The 19,173-nt window shown below is 37.0% G+C and overlaps 1 protein-coding gene across 1 annotated transcript in view; it reads left to right on the forward strand.

Moving 5' to 3' along the window:
* The window catches only part of VPS13B (vacuolar protein sorting 13 homolog B), an 828,197-nt gene that overhangs the window by 713,686 nt on the left and 95,338 nt on the right, over window positions 1-19,173 (forward strand). The window contains 1 exon segment of the mRNA XM_043601463.1: window positions 12,942-13,138. Within this exon segment, the coding sequence (XP_043457398.1) occupies window positions 12,942-13,138 (197 nt within the window).

Here is a 19,173-nt window from a genome sequence, read left to right on the forward strand (position 1 = left end):
TCCTAAAATATAAACTTTAAAAAGCAAACTCTGTATTTATATGTTACTTTAGAGTTGAGAAAAGCTAGAATGATCTTATCTTACCCTCCTAATTTTTTATAGATAAGAAAATTGAGGTTCAGATTGGTTAAGTGAATTCAACTCAAGGTGACAAAACTAGCTAGCAACTAAATTTAGATAAAAATTAAGCTCTCCCTGATTCCCAATTAGTATTCTTTACAGTATACCATGTACATTTCATTGTTCCATACAAATGAGTAAAATACTTGAACAGTAGAGATAGACGAGAACACAGTATTGAGTTTAGGACTTGTATTCTAATTAAAAGAAACCGTAAAATAGAAGGTGCCCTTGCTTTAAGTTAGTTTTAACACAGAAGTTCTGAATATGTTTTTGTTATTTCTCTTTAAGGAAAAATATTATCTTGAAAGATGTCATATTACACACCTGCATTTGCTTGAAACTTGGTAGCTTGATAAATTGATAAGATAACTGGGTCATATGTTAAGTTTTTTGAAAAACCAACCCAAACATAGATCCTAATAAAAGAATGTTACATATTTCCTTTTAAAGGCTAAAAAGTATTTCTCAGGGCTCTTAAATTACCATATTTTGATACCAAGGGAAAATAAAATCTGGACTTAGACTCTTGTTTGTACTTAGAGGGTTTTCCGGACAGGAAGGCAGTCTTGATGCAATGCAGTAAGCCACAATACCAGTGGGGCATTACAGGTGAAAAATCTGCAGCTGTACCCCTTCACCACAATGTATTACAACTGTATGCTGGAATATTTCCTGTACAGAAATAGGGTTTGGTTAACTTTGTTTCCCAAGAGTAGATCACATTCAAATGTTATAAAATCATGATTTCCTGCATTTGAATACTTGTGGTTTCTCAACTGGTTCCAATATTTTAAGTTCTTTTTTTTTTTTTTTTCGGTATGACTTCTATTAGTTGAAGATGTATAGAAGCTTTACTTTTCCTTCTTCAAAATCAACTAAGAAGCAGATATATATAAAAAGAAATATTATAAACTAAAAACATTCAAGATTGCAAACATATTCATATTATATGTCATCATTAAATGGTAGATTTATACTTTGAAGTAGAAATAAAACACTCAGCAAATATTGTCAGAATACATTTTTTAATTATTAACTATTGAAAAGTATCTCTACTCAGTTGCATTTGTTCTCTGTAATGTTTTGTTGTTATAAATAACTGTGAGAAATGTTCTTCACATTTAGAAGGACAGTGAAGTCCAATCATAATTATAAATAGAAACCTCTTCTGTATTGTATAAAGGCAATGCTGGGTTGTTGTCTTTTTTAGCTTATTGGATTTTAATGATTATGTTGTTGTCCATATTTCCCAATTTCTACATATACGCTGTCTCTTCTAGTCACCCTTCAATCCACTATTTCATGCTCAGATCTTACTTTTTATATTCTAACTATTACCAACTCTCTTCTGGTCATCAATTAAAAACTCTGTAAACTATCTCTAATCTTTCCAGTCCATTCCCTGTGGGGAATATATTTGGTGTTAATACCACTTTGATACTGTTATAAATGCAGTGTATACTTTTAATTGGTTAATGAGGTAAAACAACTGTATATTAACAAAATAAGAGTTTCACAACAATTACTCTTTCAAAAGTTATCAAGTAAAAACATTCCAGTGTGAAAAGCCTCCACTCCACCCCACCCCAGGGGTGTATGTCAGAAAGAATTTGAGGAAATTGATTACTTTTAAGGCTGCTTAAGTCAGTAGATAACAGATATAGTTTTCAGCTAACCAAAAAATTTAAAAGGAAAAATTGCAGAACGAGATGTTTACAGAGACTTTGAAAAGCTCTAACATATTCCTGGGAAACCAAGACAACATACACATGCCTAGGGCTCTGTACTCTCACTGACCTCTGCACACGTACAAGATTAACGGCAGAAAGCCCAATCTGTCACCTCTGGCTAACCTCAAGGCTCTGCACAAGCAGGAAAGGAAAGCTAAGGCAGAGTTGAAGGCATGTCTCAACAGGCATATAGAGCCCTTCAGCAAAGACTTGGGGGCTTATTGGTTCGAGATCTTTAAGAAAATCTCTCATCATTAACTGACCACTAAGCTCACCAAGTGGAGACTTCAGTGGCCGCAGAACAAAGAATATGTACTTTTTAGAATTGATTCATAAATGTTACCAAACACAAACAACAACTGCAGGAAATAACAATGACAAGAAACCTTGGGCAGGGGAGAAATCAGATGTCCATAGTTGTCACTATTTATTTGTAATATAATAGTAATATAGTTAATATCCATTAACATAATAAAATTTTGTATCATTTAAAATGTCCAATTTTCAGGGGCGCCAGGGTGGCTCAGTTGTTTAAGCGTCCAACTTCAGCTCAGGTCACAGCCTCACGGTTCATGGGTTTGAGCCCTGCATCGGACTCTGTGTTGACAGCTCAGAGCCTGGAACCTGCTTTGGATTCTGTGTCTCCCTCTCTCCCTGCTCCTCCCCTACTCGTGCTTGCTCTCTCTCTCTCTCTCTCTCTCTCTCTCTCTGTCTCTGAAATAAATTTTTTTTCTAATTTTAAAAAATAAATAAAATCCAATTTTCAACAAAAAAGTATGTGATATGCAAAGAAACAAAGTATGGCCCATATATAGGAAAAAGGAATCAATAGAAGCTGTCCCTCAGAAGCCCAGATATTGATCTTGCTAGACAAAGACTTTAGCCACCTATTTTAATATGTTCTAAGATTCTAAAGCAAGCCATGTCTAAAGAACTAAAGGGAAATATGAGGATGACTTTACACCAAATATATCAATAGATAGAAATTATAAAGAAAAAAAATTAAATAGAAATCCCAGAGTGAAAAAGTATAGTAACTGAAATGAAAAGTTTACTAGAGAGGCTCAACAGCATATTTGAGTAGGGAAGAAAGAACTAGTAAACTTAAAGATAGGTTGATTGAGATTATTGAGTCTGAAGAGCAGAAAGAAAAAAATAATTAAGACAAATGAACAGAGCCTCAGAGACTTGTGGAATACCATCAAGTATATCAAGATATGCATGATAATAGTCCTAAAAGGAGAGGAAAGAGAAAGAATATTTGAAGAAATAATTAATGGCTGAACACTTGCCAGATTTGATTTAAAAAAAAAACAAAAAAACAGAAAACATTAGTGTACACATCCAAGAGTTCAATGAACTCTAGGTAGAATAAACTCGAAGATTTCCATGTCAAACCCAATCAAACTGTCAAAAGACAACCTGTTGACTCATCATATATATAAAGGATACTCAATCAGATTAACAGCTGATTTCTCATCAGCAACTATGCAGGCCAGAAACAGAGAAATAACATATTCAATGTGTCGAAAGAAAAAGCCTACTGAAGAGAAAACATTTGCCAAATTAAGTAACTAAAAATGACAAAATGGATTCCATATTCAGATTTCTTCCTGAGTATCCACTGTAAAGGAATGGGAACTGGAAATTGTAAATGACACATTATGAGGTCAGTTTTTCTTCTTTAATATAAAGATAATTAGTTGAAGAACATAAGATTTATAATCAATAGTCTGTCTTATTAAATGTATGTTCTTGAACATGATACTGAACTTCCCTGAGCCACAGTTAACCTATCTGTAAAATGGGATTAATTTTTTCCTCACTAAGGTAATCTATAAGAAAAATCTTAGGGTGCCTTGGTGACTCATTCGGTTAAGCATCTGACTCTTGATTTCTGCTCATGTTGGCAAGATTGAGCCCTGTGTCAGGCCCACTGTCTGCCCCTCTTATGCTCGCTCTTTCTCTCTCTCTCTCAAAATAAATAAACATTTTTTTTAAAAAAGAAAAATCTTTGTAAATTGCAAAGGTCTATTCACAAGGTAGTTTCTTCTGCCACAGCTGCCATCAGTGTTATTACTACAGAAACATAGGTGATGGTGGAAAAGCACCTGCTCTTCCCCTACTATAATCACCTGTTCGCTTGGTGTCCTGGGAAGTCTGGAAATGTGGTGGGAGGAGTAATAAAGGTGGTATCCTCTGCTGTGACCAGGCTTTGATAACTTAGTCCTGAGTGGAAGTTTCAGCTTTGTACTCCCTAACCCAACACAGCTACTCTGCCTCTCTTTCGTCTAATACAAAGTAAAGGACGATTGAAGCAGACAGACTACATCACTGGTTAGATCTTTCTCTCTACCATAAATACAAGGAAGACGCTTTCTCTGTATCCTTTTCCTAGGTTGCTCAGTGTGACTGAGTGGGCAGAGGGGCATTGGCCCAGCTTCAGCAAGCAGCCCCTGCACAAAGAAATCAAAGCTATTTATCTGTGAGGACAGATGGGCATTTGCAACCTCGCTAATAGTCTTGGCAGTGCTATTAAGTAATAAAAACAAATTAAGTGCCAAAATATTCTTTGTACCAGAAATATTTTTAAATAGCCAACACACATGCAAATCTTCCCAAATTAGCCATCAAATGGAAACAAATTGTGGAATAACATTTTCAATGCAAAAATACATGTGCTCTTACCAACTGGCAGATATACAACCTAAAATGTATTCATATGCAAAGACCACATATGCTTAGAGTACAGTTTATTATGTATGGCTGGCTAATTTTTTAGATTCTGTCAAATAATGGATAGGAAAACAAAATGTTATAATATATATATATATATATATATATATATATATAATCTTGACAGTCATTTGAAATGTACCATGTGTTACATGTGGAATGTTTTCCAGTGAAACCAATTTACTTGTTCCCACTTCCCATGACTCAGTATTAGATATTCAAGCTTTCTAAACTATTTTTTGGCAACCAAGCTTCCTTGGAATAGTCCTCTTTCCTTCAAGTTATTCAGTGCAGGCATTAATAATAAATCCTCAGTTATAGATATGTAACTAAAGATCATTCACATCATCTCTTTCAAACCGAAAAGCACATAATAAAGTTATTTTAAATAGATCATACAAAACAGAGCCCAGGGTTACTCCTTGAGAATAATTAATTGCTACCATATGAAGCACAATCTGAGTGCATTCAATTTTTAATTTAATTGTGTTACTACTAACCTAGAGATTAGCTGGGCAATGTCAGTTCCTAACTGAAAGGCAAAGGAAGATGAGAGAGCTAATGTAGAGCTTGTTGAAAGTAGGTGTGATTGCAAAATAAAATGGAAGGGCTCAGTATATAAAACAAGACCTTTGCAGAATAGAAGACTGTTTAAGAAGGTAAAAGTGTTACCTTTTCAGCACCTACCTTCATTTTAAAAACCTTGTTAAGCATATACCACGTATCAGACTTTGTGCCATTAATGCACCAGAGCAACAGCTAGAATTCTTTAAGAATCCTTCTCAGAAAACACATAGAATACAAGCCAGACCTCAGGAAGGAGCAGTAGGCTAACATTTAGAACCACAACCATTGTCCCTGACCCTCCTAAATCAGGACTCACTTCCAACACATGCCTCTCTTCCCTCCTTCCTAGTCACTACCCAGAGTAGGAGATTTATCTCCTCTTGTACAGATACAGATTCACATCCCTTTTTCCTCCTCTTACCAGCCTCCTCTCTTCTACATCCGAAACCCTTCCACTGAGCCCTCTGGAACACTTGCTCTGTGATTAGTGAACTCCCCTAAACCTCAGCCTTTCTTTGGGTATTTCCCCTCCCCTTTACCTTGGATGGAATCTTACTGTCCCCTGGGACTCTGTATACCACTGTAACCCTCCGAAGTGGAGACTGTTCATCCCCTCACATCTCTTGTCACCTCAGAGTCAGAAGATGAGATGTTCTTGCTCACCAATGCCACTTGCCTTTACTCCTCTACCCTCCTGTAAAATCTCCCTGCTCCTTTGAGACTCACTCCGTCTAATTATTGGTCATCCCCACCCCTCTTTGTTGTTGTCATCTACTACCTTTTTGCTCACCCTAATTCTCAGAGTGTTTGGCCCATGGCTTCTTTTTTTTTTTTTTTTTTTCAATTTTTTATTTAAATTCTAGTTAGTTCACTTATAACACAGTATTAGTTTCGTGAGTAGAATTTAGTGATTCATCACTTACATAAAACACCCAGTGCTCATCACAAGGTCCCTCCTTAAACCCATTACCCATTTAGCCCATTCCTGCCCCTGCCCTTCCCTGCCATCAACATCCATGCAAGTGACCCAGCCAGCACCTCAACCTGATCTCCTCACTCTAGTGATCTTCTCCACAACATCTAACTACTCACTGTCACATACAAGCCCCAGACCTTGTCATCATCCCAAACTGTTCTGCCTCCTAAAGCATTCATGCCGGCATCTCATCTCACCTACAATCTGCCTCTCCAGCCTGTTCACTCAAGTCCTACTTAGTCATTCATTAAACTGTATATAAACCTACCAAATATAAACCTATCCCTACTTTCTCCCTGTCCATCAATCCGCTCTGTTTCCTCATCTCCTTTTAACCAGTTTATTTATTTTATTTTATTTTTTCAAATGTTTATTTATTTTGAGAGAAAGAGTGGGGGAGGGGCAGAGAGACAGAAGGAGAGAGAGAATCCCAAGCACGCTCTGTGCTGACAGCGCAGCTGACAATGGGGGAATCGAACTCGTGAACCATGAGGTCATCATCTGAGCTGAAACCAGGAGTCGGACACTCAACCAGCTGAGCCACCCAGGAGGCCCTTGACCAGTTTATATGCTTAACTCATCATGTAAAACACCCTTTTGCAAATAAATATCCTGAACTTTGTTGCTCTCTGTCTTTCCATTACACTCTCCTAACAAAAGGCTAAGGCTGGACAAACCAATAGCTGTGTATCAACACATTAACTCCCTCTTCCACTCTTCAGAATAGCCAACTCCTTATTTCAGATTTCCACTTGAATAATTCATTGGTACCTCTAACTCTGCTTGTCTAAAAATGAACTCATAACCTCCCTTCCCCTACCACACATATACTACAACCTACTCACCAGTGGGACAGATCAGCCACCCATCTCAGTAAATGACATCAGCATCCACACAGCTCACAGGCCAGAAACCTGGGAGTCATTCTTGACACCTCCCTCTCCTCATATCTAATCAGTCAACAGATTTTTATGTCCCCAGAATCTCCCACCCATCACTCTGCTGCCACCAACCATACTAAGGGTAGACCGCTGCACTAGCCTCCTGCCTGGCCCTTTCCCATCCAGGCTTGTCCCCCTTTTAATCCATTCTGTACACAGTATCCAGAAGCTTTTAAAATATAAATTTGACTGCATTACTTCTTTGCTTAAAACTCCTCAAAGGTATCCCATTGATATGAAGGTGAAGTCAAAAATCCTTAACATGTCCTAAAAACAATGTGTTTTTCTTACCTACATTTCACAAATGAGGGAACTCAGGTCCAGAGTCGTTAAATATATTGCCCAAGTTGTAGAGCAGTGACTGAGGTGTCAGGGCCAGGATTTTATCCTATGGGAGTGTCATACCAAAAAAGATGTTTTATGATGGAGAATTAAGAAAATATAAAGATTATATCTATATGGTTTATAAATTTGTGGCTTAATATATATTCGAATGGACAATTGACTAAAATTACCTTTAAAATACTAATTGTGGGGTGCCTGGGTGGATCAGTTGGTTAAGTTTACTATTTTGGCTCAGGTCATAATCTCACGGTTCATGAGTTCAAGCACCATATCAGGCTCTACATTGACAGTGCTTGGAGCCTGCTTGGGATATTCTCTCTCTCTCTCTCTCTCTCTCTCTCTCTCTCTCTCTCTGTCTGTCTCTGTCTCTCTCTCTCTCAAAATAAATAAATAAACTTTAAAACATAAATAAAAATAAAATATTAATTGTAATCATTATTAGCTTTGCTTTGGAAGTTTTGAAGACAAATACTTTCTTATAATGAGGTAAAGGATTAAATGTGCTTTTGCAAATGTAATTCCAGACATACAGTTTACAATTATTTCAACAGAATTTTATTTGGAGTGAATTTACTAATACCCCTTTATGTACCAAGGAAAATAGGGTTGTACAGAGGAAAATTGTGACAGCCACATAGCTGACATATTTGGGGGGTTATTTCTCTAGTAGTTTTCTATTGTTTTCTGAATTTTCAGAGTTGTCTGTAATGTTCAAATTTAAGTATGTAACCACAGAGCCAGCCTCACACAAAGTTGTAAACTAAATAAAGTTTTTCTTTGGCTTTCCTCCAAATCTCTCTTTTTGAACTCTTCACAGCTCCTCCTCCCCTAAGTGCCCGTGTTGGTACAGTCCACTTTCATTGCCCTTAAACTGTCTCATGGCTTCCCGCAATGGTTCCCAGCTTGGGTTGCCTTGTATTATGGACCTATTCCAACCCTTGCCTTGCACATCAAAACTTACTAGATTTTTTTTCCTTAAAGCCCCACTCTGCTTTCCAGTTTGACAGCCAATTTTCATAAGCTATTATATATTAATTTTAATGGAGAACTTCTGGAGACAATGCCAGAAACAAGTCTTTTCACTCTATTTTCTGTGTAACCTCTCTACCAAAAAGATAAGTTTGGACTTTACATTCTGTTATTTGCATTATAAAAAACAGTGAGTATATTAAATATGCTTTTCTAAACTCATTTGCCCTCTTCCACTGAGATTCATACATCTTACTCCTGCTTTATACATTTTATCCACCTCTGGTTATGATTGCCCTAAACCAAAGGACTGACTCATTGGCAGTCAGTGGCAGTCCAGAGAGGAGATAAACAATGAGATATTCCTTTATCTCTCAAGTCACAGCCAACATGGAGGGCCACATTTTAATAGATATATAGCAGATGACTGCATTGAACTATGATTACAGTATTCCTTTATATCCAGGTTCAAGGTTTATTATTTTCTTCTCACAAGCCCAACCCATTGTTAAGAAATCTAGCAAGCAGGACCCTTAATCACAACCTAGCTGATTCTGGCAACAATACTCAAGCTTTAGAAGTGTTCTTTGAGCATGAGAAGGATAAATAATTCATAGCTAACATTTTTTGAGCTTTTACTATGTGGTATTATATGAGATGCTTTGTCTCCTTTAAATCTCACAGTTCATGAGATAGTTCTGTTATTATCTCTTTTTTAGAAATAAGGAAACTAATGTTGGAGAAATTAATTTGCCCAATAACTCATAGGTAATAGAGCTAGGAAGTGAATCCCATTAGGTCTGACTCCAAAGTCCATGCTTTCATCTTCTGTACTTCTTTGTGGAGAATTTTTAATGTGCCAGAGGTGGGCTGAATCACCTAGTGTATGTATATACATTCATTCATTCATGAATTATTCATTCATTCATTCAGCAGCTTTTTTTTCTTTTTGAACATTCACTGTGTACACTTTGCCAAGTGCTGTGAACATCTAGAGCTTAGCCAAATGGAAATTATTCCCTCAAGGAATGTGCCTACCAGGGAAGATGTCATGTATAGAAATAACTATAATGTGAGGTATACAGTGATAAGAGCTATGAAACAGATTCCCTTTTTAAAAATACTATTGGAGTCCAGAAAAAGGAGAGCATTTTTCCATCTGGGGAGGTGAAAAGGCTCAAAGAAAAGGGGTATTTCATTTGGACCCTGATAGATGGGAAGGATTTAAACATGAGACAATGAGAAACGAGGGAGTGTATGGGTATTTCAGGCTGAGAGAGAATATTGAAACAAAAGACCCAGAGAGGGGAAAGTTAGAAAAAAGTATGTCATGGAAAGCAAGAAGGGAGACAATTTCAAGAAATGGTGGGGAAAACTGGATTAGTGTGAATGTGTTACTTCAGCATTAACCAGAACATACACCTCTATTTTGTTACACTGTTAGCCTCTTTTGCATATCCATTTTGTTCCCCTTTTTCCCATTTAGCATCTCTCCATACACAAATGTTCAAGTCTCTCTTTAAAGAAAAGAAAGTTTGTTATGGGTAGAGGTAAATAACTCCCATTGAAAAATTAAGAATCACTTATTTAGAAATGAAAGGTTAAAGAGATATCTCTTCATTTGAGAAGCTTTTGTTAAGATCCTCTTATGTCCCAAAAAGGGTGTTTAGATGCTAGGAATAGTTTTTTAATTAATGTGTCATTTTTACCTCAAGGATCTCAGAGTCAGCTAAAGGAGACAAATGTGTAAATAGAGAATTGCAAAGTGTAATTAGTTTCATGATAGAGGAGTGTATTAGACATAGAAGTGGCACAGGGGCGCCTGGGTGGCTCAGTCGGTTGAGCGTCCGACTTCAGCTCAGGTCACGATCTCATGGTCCGTGAGTTCGAGCCCCGCGTCGGGCTCTGGGCTGATGGCTCAGAGCCTGGAGCCTGCTTCTGATTCTGTGTCTCCCTCTCTCTCTGTCCCTCCCCCGTTCATGCTCTGTCTCTCTCTGTCTCAAAAATAAATAAAAACGTTTAAAAAAATTAAAAAAAAAAGACATAGAAGTGGCACAAAAGAGACAGCAATCAGCTGCCTTAGAAGAGGAAATGCTTCTAAAAGGGGAGACACATCTGAGCCCAGTCCTTTTTTAATTTTTTTAAGACAAATGGGATTAACCTACATGTTCCATTTTAAAGCTTTTTTTAAATTTAGTAATATATCTTGAATGTCTTTTGTGTTAGTAGATATAAATATTCCTTATTCATTGTAATTGTTGTATAGTAATCCATTCTGTAGCTCTGCACAGTATATTTAACTAATCCCCTATTGATGGATATTTGAGTTGTTTCCAATTTCTTACTAATACACCCAAGTGCTGAAATAAATACACACTTGTATTGGAATCCCTGTAAACAAATTCTTAGACATATACTTCCAAGGATTTAATAGATCTTGCTAAATTACCTGTCAAAAATAGTGGGTGAAAATGCTTATTCCCGCATCTGTACAGAAATTGGAACTGTCGGTTTTTTAAAACTGCCAGAGTAATAAACTAAAAATATTACATTATTAATTTGAATTTGAATGTAAGTATTAGGGAAGTTGACCATCTCTCTTTTTTTTAAGTTTATTTATTTATTTTGAAAGAGACAGAGACAACAAGAGTGGGGAAGGGGCAGAAAGAGAAAGAGACACAGAATCCGAAGCAGGCTCCAGGCTCTAAGCTGTCAGCACAGAGCCCGACGTGGGGCTTGAACTCACAAACTGCGAGACCATGACCTGAGCCAAAGTCGGATGCTTAACCGTTTGAGCCACCAGCTATCTCTTTTTATTTTTTTATTTTTTTATTTTTTGGTTGAGCACAAGAAGGGGAGAGGCAGAAGGAGGGAGGGAGGGAGAGAGAAAGAGAAAGAAAGAAAGAACCCAAGTCAGGAAACATGCCCAGTGCAGAGCCCAATGTGGGGCTCGATCCCACAACCATGAGATCATGATATGAGTCTAAATCAGGAATTGGATCCTTAACCGACTGAGCCACCCAGGTGCCCCTGAAGTTGGCTATCTTTTCATATTTAGTATCCAATTGTTTTTCTTTTTCTGTGTACTAATTACTGTCAGAGTCTAGGATTTTACTGTATGCAGGCTAATAAATTAGCCTATTAGTGTTTCATGGCTGCTGGCAGAAGACCTGAGACTCATGGATTAGAAACAAACATTATTCCTCGGGATACAGCAAGCAATTTGAGCATCACATTTGTATTTTGCCCCAGGTCCCACAAGGGCAATGCACAGGGCCCTCAGGGGGATGGTTTGCATGCAGTAGGTATGTGGGAGAGCCGAGGGACAGGGACGTGGAGCTTGTCGAATCCACCACTTTTAGAGCAAGTCTGCTCTTTGTCCTAAAAAGAGACTTTACCTCATCCCTCAGAGTCACTGTCTGTGAACACAACCTGAGAACTAGCCCCAGTTAACAGCTTTCAGAGCCTTGTATCCTCTACATACCCAGCAGCAACATACAAGGAAGGTCAGGGCCCATGGCAAATTGCCTTTTCCAACATCTTCCCTTTCTTATTTTTCTATATAGTTATTTATCATTTTTTCATTGATTTGTAAGCATTCTCTGCTCTCACAACAATTATTACTAGATCTGTCATTGAATATCACCTATCTTATCCTAATTTGCTTTTTTTTTTTAATTTGATTTTATCCACTGTTGTTTCGTGAAGGGATTTTCTTCCATAGGTTTCATGCCATACCTATAAAAAGAAAGCTGTTCTATTATGATAAAGATATTAACTGATTTTTTTTTCTCCTGTGCTTTCAGTTTGGCCTTTAACATTTTGATCCTTTTGGAATCTACTTTCATGTAGGAATGATGCAGGGACCCAGTTTGGTTTTACAAAAATAGCTAGACAGTTCTTGCAATCTAATTTCTTGTCTTTCCCCTCCTTGTTTGAAATGGTATCTTCCTTACATACTAAAATTTATCTGTACTTATCTTATACTGTTTTTTGTTCTGTTTCTTCTAATCTGTTTGTAGGTTACTATCAAACCTTATCTTTTAATTACTGTAGCTTTATAATATACTTAACATCTGGTAGAATTTGTTCCTCATCGTTTCTCTTTTATTTAAAATCTTTCTTGGCTGTTTTCATATATTATTCTTGAATGGGTCTTTTAAAATAAAGTACGTGTGGCGCCTGGGTGGCTCATTTGGTTAAGCATCCGACTTTTGATTTCAGGTCAGGTCATGATCTCACGGTATGTGAGATCAAGTCCTCTGTTGGGCTCTGTGCTGAGCATGGAATCTACTTGGGATTCTCTCCCCCCTCTCTGTTCTCCTCCACTCATGTGCTCACTTGCTCAAAATAAATATACTTTAAAAAAAAGTAGATATACAAGGTGAATATAACTATGAAAAGAAACTCTAAACTACTGTCTTTTTACAACCTTATCCCTTTATAAAAGTCTCATTGTTCTAACTTTTATGGTTTACTTTGCATTTCAATAAATACAGAGCTGTATCATAGTTTCTATTTGCAACTTCTAAAATCTTCTCTCTTTTAATATAGATTCCTTGTAGTTTGGAATACTGGGATGAACTCCAGAAGGTTTTTGTTGCATTTCAAGAATTCAGTCTGTCTGAAAGCAAAGTTTGTGAACTGCAGTTGCCGGATATCAATCTTATGAATGACCAGAAGAAATTGGTATCCTCGGATCTTTGGAGAATTGTCTTGAACAGCAGTCAAAATGGTGCTGATGACCAAAGGTAACTCAGTGAAAGATGAAATAGTGCCACTCTGCTAGGAAACAATCATCAAGTCAACTTCTCTAATGACCCCTTGCTGGGCAGTATCTTGGCTGGCAAGCCACTGTGTGAACTACAGATGAGAACTAGGAATTAAGATAGAAACTGATATGTCAGAGTCTGTGTACTAACAATCCTAAGTTGTATTCAAAATATGGCCTTGTGAGCCCTCACTAAGAACCTGTTCCTTAAATATAAAAACAAAACAAAAGGTGCAGAAAACAAACTACAAAAAAAAAAAAAAAAAGTCTAGTCATCCTGAACCAAAAAATATAAAGGAAAGAGCCACTAATCCTTCAGCAGACTCTTAATGACACAGTAAACCATGTGTGTAATGATAACCCTGGGGCATTAGGAGAAAGATTAGATAAATTGAATTGTCTCCCTCAGTAACCTAAGCTTCAGCACTTCTTCCAGTTTACATATCCCTGTTAATTAAGCCTTTCTGTTCATGCTCCCATAAAAGATGAGAAAAAGATACTAAATCACAATCAGTGGAACAATTTTCTTGGGTCATGTGATAGTATGTGCACTGTGGGCCTTGGCCCATCTTGCTTTCCATCATTTTCAGTGTCCTACCTTCCAGTTCTCCTGATGAGTTGGCTTTAACATTATCTTACTCCTTTTATATAATCCCTCCTCCCCCCGCCCCCCAAACAACATTCTGACACTAACACAGAGAAAAAATACCCATCATTCATTACACCCTGCAAAGCAACTGTTTTCTCTTTTTTGTTACCTTTATTTTTGCCCATTAATGTATGCCTTTACAAGGTGATAATTATAGCACATCATATTGTATTCTGATTCCTATTTTATATAAATAGTTCTGAATGCTTTCTCTTTTTTTTATTAAATAATGATACGTGTTCATTGAAGAGCATTTTGGAAATAAAGAAAATTCCACCACACGTAATTGTAATCGTATCACACTGATAACCTCTGTTAACATTTTAATAGTTAACATGTTAATTTTAATAGTCAAAATATTAACATTGTAATAGTAGCCTTGCTTCGATTACTTTGTGTGCTTAGTAATAATGTTTTAGACTTTATATTATCTATTTCTAGGTCATTTGGGCTTTTTAAGAATAGTTACTTTTCTGTTACCTAGTAATTACAACTAGTAAAAAGATGTTAAAGGAGTGGGATCTTAATTTTACCTATATGCATAATGTAGCAATGAAAATAACACCCATCCTGTGAAGAGTTAGCAAATGGATAAGAAGATTGCCTATTCTAAGCTATAGGTTACCTAATCAGAAACCAGGAAATCTCAGAAAATAAAGCTATAAGTAATGAAATTATGTTTTTTTTTAATCTGAGTTTCATTAGTAGTATCAAAGTAGAAATCATTTCTTGATTCTAATCATGAAAGAATGCATTTTCAGCATTGAAAGAAGCACTTCAGACAAGGTTAATTCCCCTGAATCTGAAACATTCATAAAAATTACTTTTGTGGTAGGCTTAACACTACAGAAATGTGGAACCTTTAGGGAATGGAAATTTATGCAGACAATCAAATTCAGGCAATTTTTCACCAAGCTTTTGACAGTGTAATCACAGATCTTTTGTCCTCACCTGGGATTTTTCAAGTTACCTAATATTTCACAACTGATCTTGCTTTGTTTGACATTAACCATTTTTCAGATAGAATTTGATATTAATGAAATTAAATTTAAAGAGTTGGTTTAAAAGTCCACATAATCAGACCCTACTAAGACACTTTTCAAAAGGAACAGTAAATATATTTTATCCAATTTCTACAAAAAAAACATTAGTGCTATAATAATATGTTAACATTTCATGTAGAAAGAAAACTGTTACAGTTAGCTCCAGCATATTCTGTCATGAGAAATTTAGAACTGGACAAAAACCTGATGCTTTTATGATTAGAGATTATCTTAATATTCTCAGTGGTTTGAGAAGGATATTCATCAGATTATTGTACATTCCAAGAAGAAAGTTTATAAAAATAAGTCCCATGAAGCTTAATGTTTAAAAAGAAAGAAAAAAAAAGAAAAGCAAAGAGAATCTTGTCTACAATTGGCATAAAGTTACAACAGTGCAGGGCAGCTCAATGGTAATGAGCTTCCCTGTATGTATGCAAATGGAAGCACTATTTAATAGAGAATTCCAAGTTAGAAGACCTGGATTTAAGTCCTGGATTCGTCACCAACTAGGTATTTGGCCTTGAGAAACTGATTTCTGAGTTGAGGCCTTAAGAAATGAATAGGAGAGGGGCGCCTGGGTGGCGCAGTCGGTTAAGCGTCCGACTTCAGCCAGGTCACGATCTCGCGGTCCGTGAGTTCGAGCCCCGCGTCGGGCTCTGGGCTGGTGGCTCAGAGCCTGGAGCCTGTTTCCGATTCTGTGTCTCCCTCTCTCTCTACCCCTCCCCCGTTCATGCTCTGTCTCTCTCTGTCCCAAAAATAAATAAACGTTGAAAAAAAAAATGTTAAAAAAAAAAAAAAGAAATGAATAGGAGCTAACCAGTCCAAAGGGTGTCAGGTAGCCTTCATTACAAAGGACTGGAGACAAAAGAGCCAGTCTTTTAAGCCTTTGTCTGTTTATCCCATACAGGTAGATTCTCTTTAATTCATTGCCTGTGGATTTGTAATAATTATATCCCACCACCTTTTTAACCAGTGGTTTGCTTGATCATATGAAAATGAATGATTGGTAATGATTATGCTTTTCCAAAGGTAGCATTTGAAGTAGAGTAACATCAAAACTGTGGGCAGGATTAAGCGATGGTACAGCATCCTGGGGCTAGGAATCCTGGGGAACCATCCCATTCTTAGCCCTGAAGGATAAAGGGAAATACCTGCCTCAGCCCACTCTCCTCTCTCCTTCTAATCTCCTATGGGCACCTCCTGCCGGCTGAACCAAAGAACAAGCCAGAAGACAAAGCAGCTTGTTGATAGAGTTCAGTGGCAGAGAAGAGGATGAGGAATGGTGTAGAAAGTGGATCTAGAGAACAAACAAAGTAGCCAGTAACTACATACTGTATTTGGAATTTACAGTTTCTTAACCAAGTGACTGGCCCTCGAAGGAAAAAAAGGGAAGCAGAATGGTGGGCCCAGTTCTCAGGCTTTGGACCACTCTGCTATGTTCCCTGGGTTTGGAATCAATTAGATGTCTTCTGATGGACCAGAACAGATGTCTAATTTGTTTCCCCCTCTTACCTTCACTCCAATAACTAATTCCAGAAGTATGTGACTATGTCAAGTCACACAAATTACAGGTAATTATCATGTAGCACAGTAATCACTGTGCAGAACTTGATATATATGTCCAGTTAACTTTATTACCAGTTGTTTGATGATAATGCTAAACTCTCTTCACCTGTGCCAAGTCTTTGGTGGTTTGTTGTACATATTGCATGGTCATTTTCTGACAACATTAGAACATGTGAAAGCATATTGCTTATCAGGACTTTTTATCCCCACCCCAAAACGCTGGTTAATGGAAGAAGGCAGCTTAGGAAAAAAAGTGGCTTAAGAGTGTGTGGCTCTCTCTCCATGCAATGAAAATTGAAACTCGGGTGAGATTTTTGGAGTACTTTCATCTTTGGTTGTGCCGAAACAAAATATTTTCTCCTACTCCCACTTTTCTCATAAAAGAGGCCACAGTCTCCTCATATTTGGTAATCTTTGAGACAATGATCAGCAGCTGTTTGTTTGTTTGTTTGTTTGTTTGTTTGTTTGTTTTTTGAAGAGGAGAGGCTCTTCATTTTCCAAAGCTTTGATTGTTGCATAGACAGTGAAGAAATTAGAGAAAGAGCATCGTGGATTGTTTCTTTCCTCTCCACCAGTTGAACTTTCTCTGGCAGAAGATGACCATGGCCTCCAGATTCTGTTCCTTTCCATTTGGCTACTTGGATATGCACTTTTAGATATACCTAAATTTGTTGAGTACCATTTTAAAACATCTTTTGGCTTTCATAAACCATTTAGGTGTAAACCAAACATTCTTTGTAAGGCAGAATGTATGTTTAGCCTTCTCTCCTGGGGGGGGGGGGGGGGGGGGGGGGGGGAGAAGGGATGCTTGTATTTTTCCCCAGGTGTCTTTTTGAAGCCTTTTACTATTTCCTTTGAGTTGGTGATTGAACTTTATATAACAACAGGGAGTTGGTCTTTTGCTAGGTAATCCTTTTCCCCTTAACACATTCCCCATAGGATTCAGTGTTCACCTAAAGTTCCTAGGCTGATGATGTTAACATGACACAGAAATCTCTATGTCATGGTGCTTATTCTCTGAACTGTGGAAGATTCTCTTTCTCTTTTTAATGTCAGATACAAAGGAGTCCTTTACCTGAGGGCCTGTTTAAGCCTGTTTTGTAAGCCATGGATTACAACCCATTTGGTGGCTCATGAAATCAATTTAACAGGTTGCAGCCTAAATTTTTTTAATAAAACAAAAAATATTGGTGTGAAAAGGACAAATATTGAATAATTTCACATATGCGAGATACCAAGAGTAGCAAATTTATAGAGACAGAGTAGAATGGTATTGCACAATAATGCAAATGTACTTAATTCCACTAAACTGTATACTTGGTTAAAATAGTCAATATGTTACATATAATAGTATATTTATAATATATTCATAATATATATTCTATAATATATAATAGTATATTTATGTTATATATATTTTTTGTTTTTAAAAAACCTACCTGTCCCCCTCTGCCCATTTTATATGTATACTAGAGTATAATAAAAGTGTATTTTTTACCTTGGGTTATAATTAAAACATTTTAAAAATGATGATTCTAAGGGGTAGAGAGAACTTGATGCAGAGACACACACACCCTCCCTTGTCCTTTCTTAACCATGTAGCTCTCTCCCAGGATAGACAGAGCAGTATTTTGCAGGAGGCAGGAGAGAGTTTAGGTGAACTAGTTTGGGAGACCATGCCACATTGAGATGAATGTCAGTGTGATATTTTAAGACCCCTTTTGGGAGCTAAAAGTAATCATCAACAGTTAACGTTAAACTGAGTAACCAGTATGGTACCCTGTTTGCCAACTAGAAATAGAATTTTTTTTTTCTGTTAAGGAGTGTTAGATATTATACTGAACATTTTGTATGCAGGATCTCCTTTGATACTCAGTCATTCAATTACTGTACCCATTTTACAAATGAAAAAAACTGAGATTTAGCCAGGTGGTGATATAACTTGTCCAAGGTTGTAATATCAATGATAGAAGTGCAAGCATGTTCACAAGTTCTCTCACCCAGTTATTCTCTGCTTAATCTCTCTGCTGTATTTTGCTATATTATAAAACTCTTCTTACTACAGAGGGATCCAGAGAAAAGCTCAAGCCTTCGTCAGTTGAGTCAGATCATTGTTGAGTACCTGCACTGCTCTAGGGGTTTACCCCAGAATGGCATCCAGGGGTGAATCTTTAAGGACTATGCCTTGGTCCAAGCAGTGCATATGTATCAATCAGGACACAGACTTACTAAAATATTCCTTGTTTAAAAAGTGATACCCCTCTATAAGTTACCCTTCCAGTTGATAAGTAACCTTTTGGCTAAAATGAAGATGTGCGTATATAAAACTCTTGCCATACTTTCCACTTTTTATAATATTTCCACTATTCTAAAAAGTTGGGTTTCCATTAGGATCTTAGAGATATTTCAACTAACTACTGAATCTTGAGTTCTGTGTATTCCTGTTTGAGAGGTGTTACTCCTAGGAATCGCCATTTTTACTTTCCTATTTCTGCTGATTACACATCTCATAAATTATGTTTTTCCTTTTGATAATTGGATCAAAGTTCATTGTACCTAATTAAGGCAATTATACAAATACAGCTGCTCCTAATGTCCCTAAGAGGATCATTACTCTCATATATGACTGTTGAGATCGATTTTTTAATTTTTTTAACGTTTATTTATTTTTTGAGAGACCGAGAGTGAGCGGGGGAGGGGCAGAGAGCGAGGGAGTCACAGAATTCAAAGCAGGCCCCATGCTCTGAGCTGTCAGCA

This window comes from Prionailurus bengalensis, chromosome F2 (genome assembly GCF_016509475.1).
Source record: "Prionailurus bengalensis isolate Pbe53 chromosome F2, Fcat_Pben_1.1_paternal_pri, whole genome shotgun sequence".
Lineage (NCBI taxonomy): Eukaryota > Metazoa > Chordata > Mammalia > Carnivora > Felidae > Prionailurus > Prionailurus bengalensis.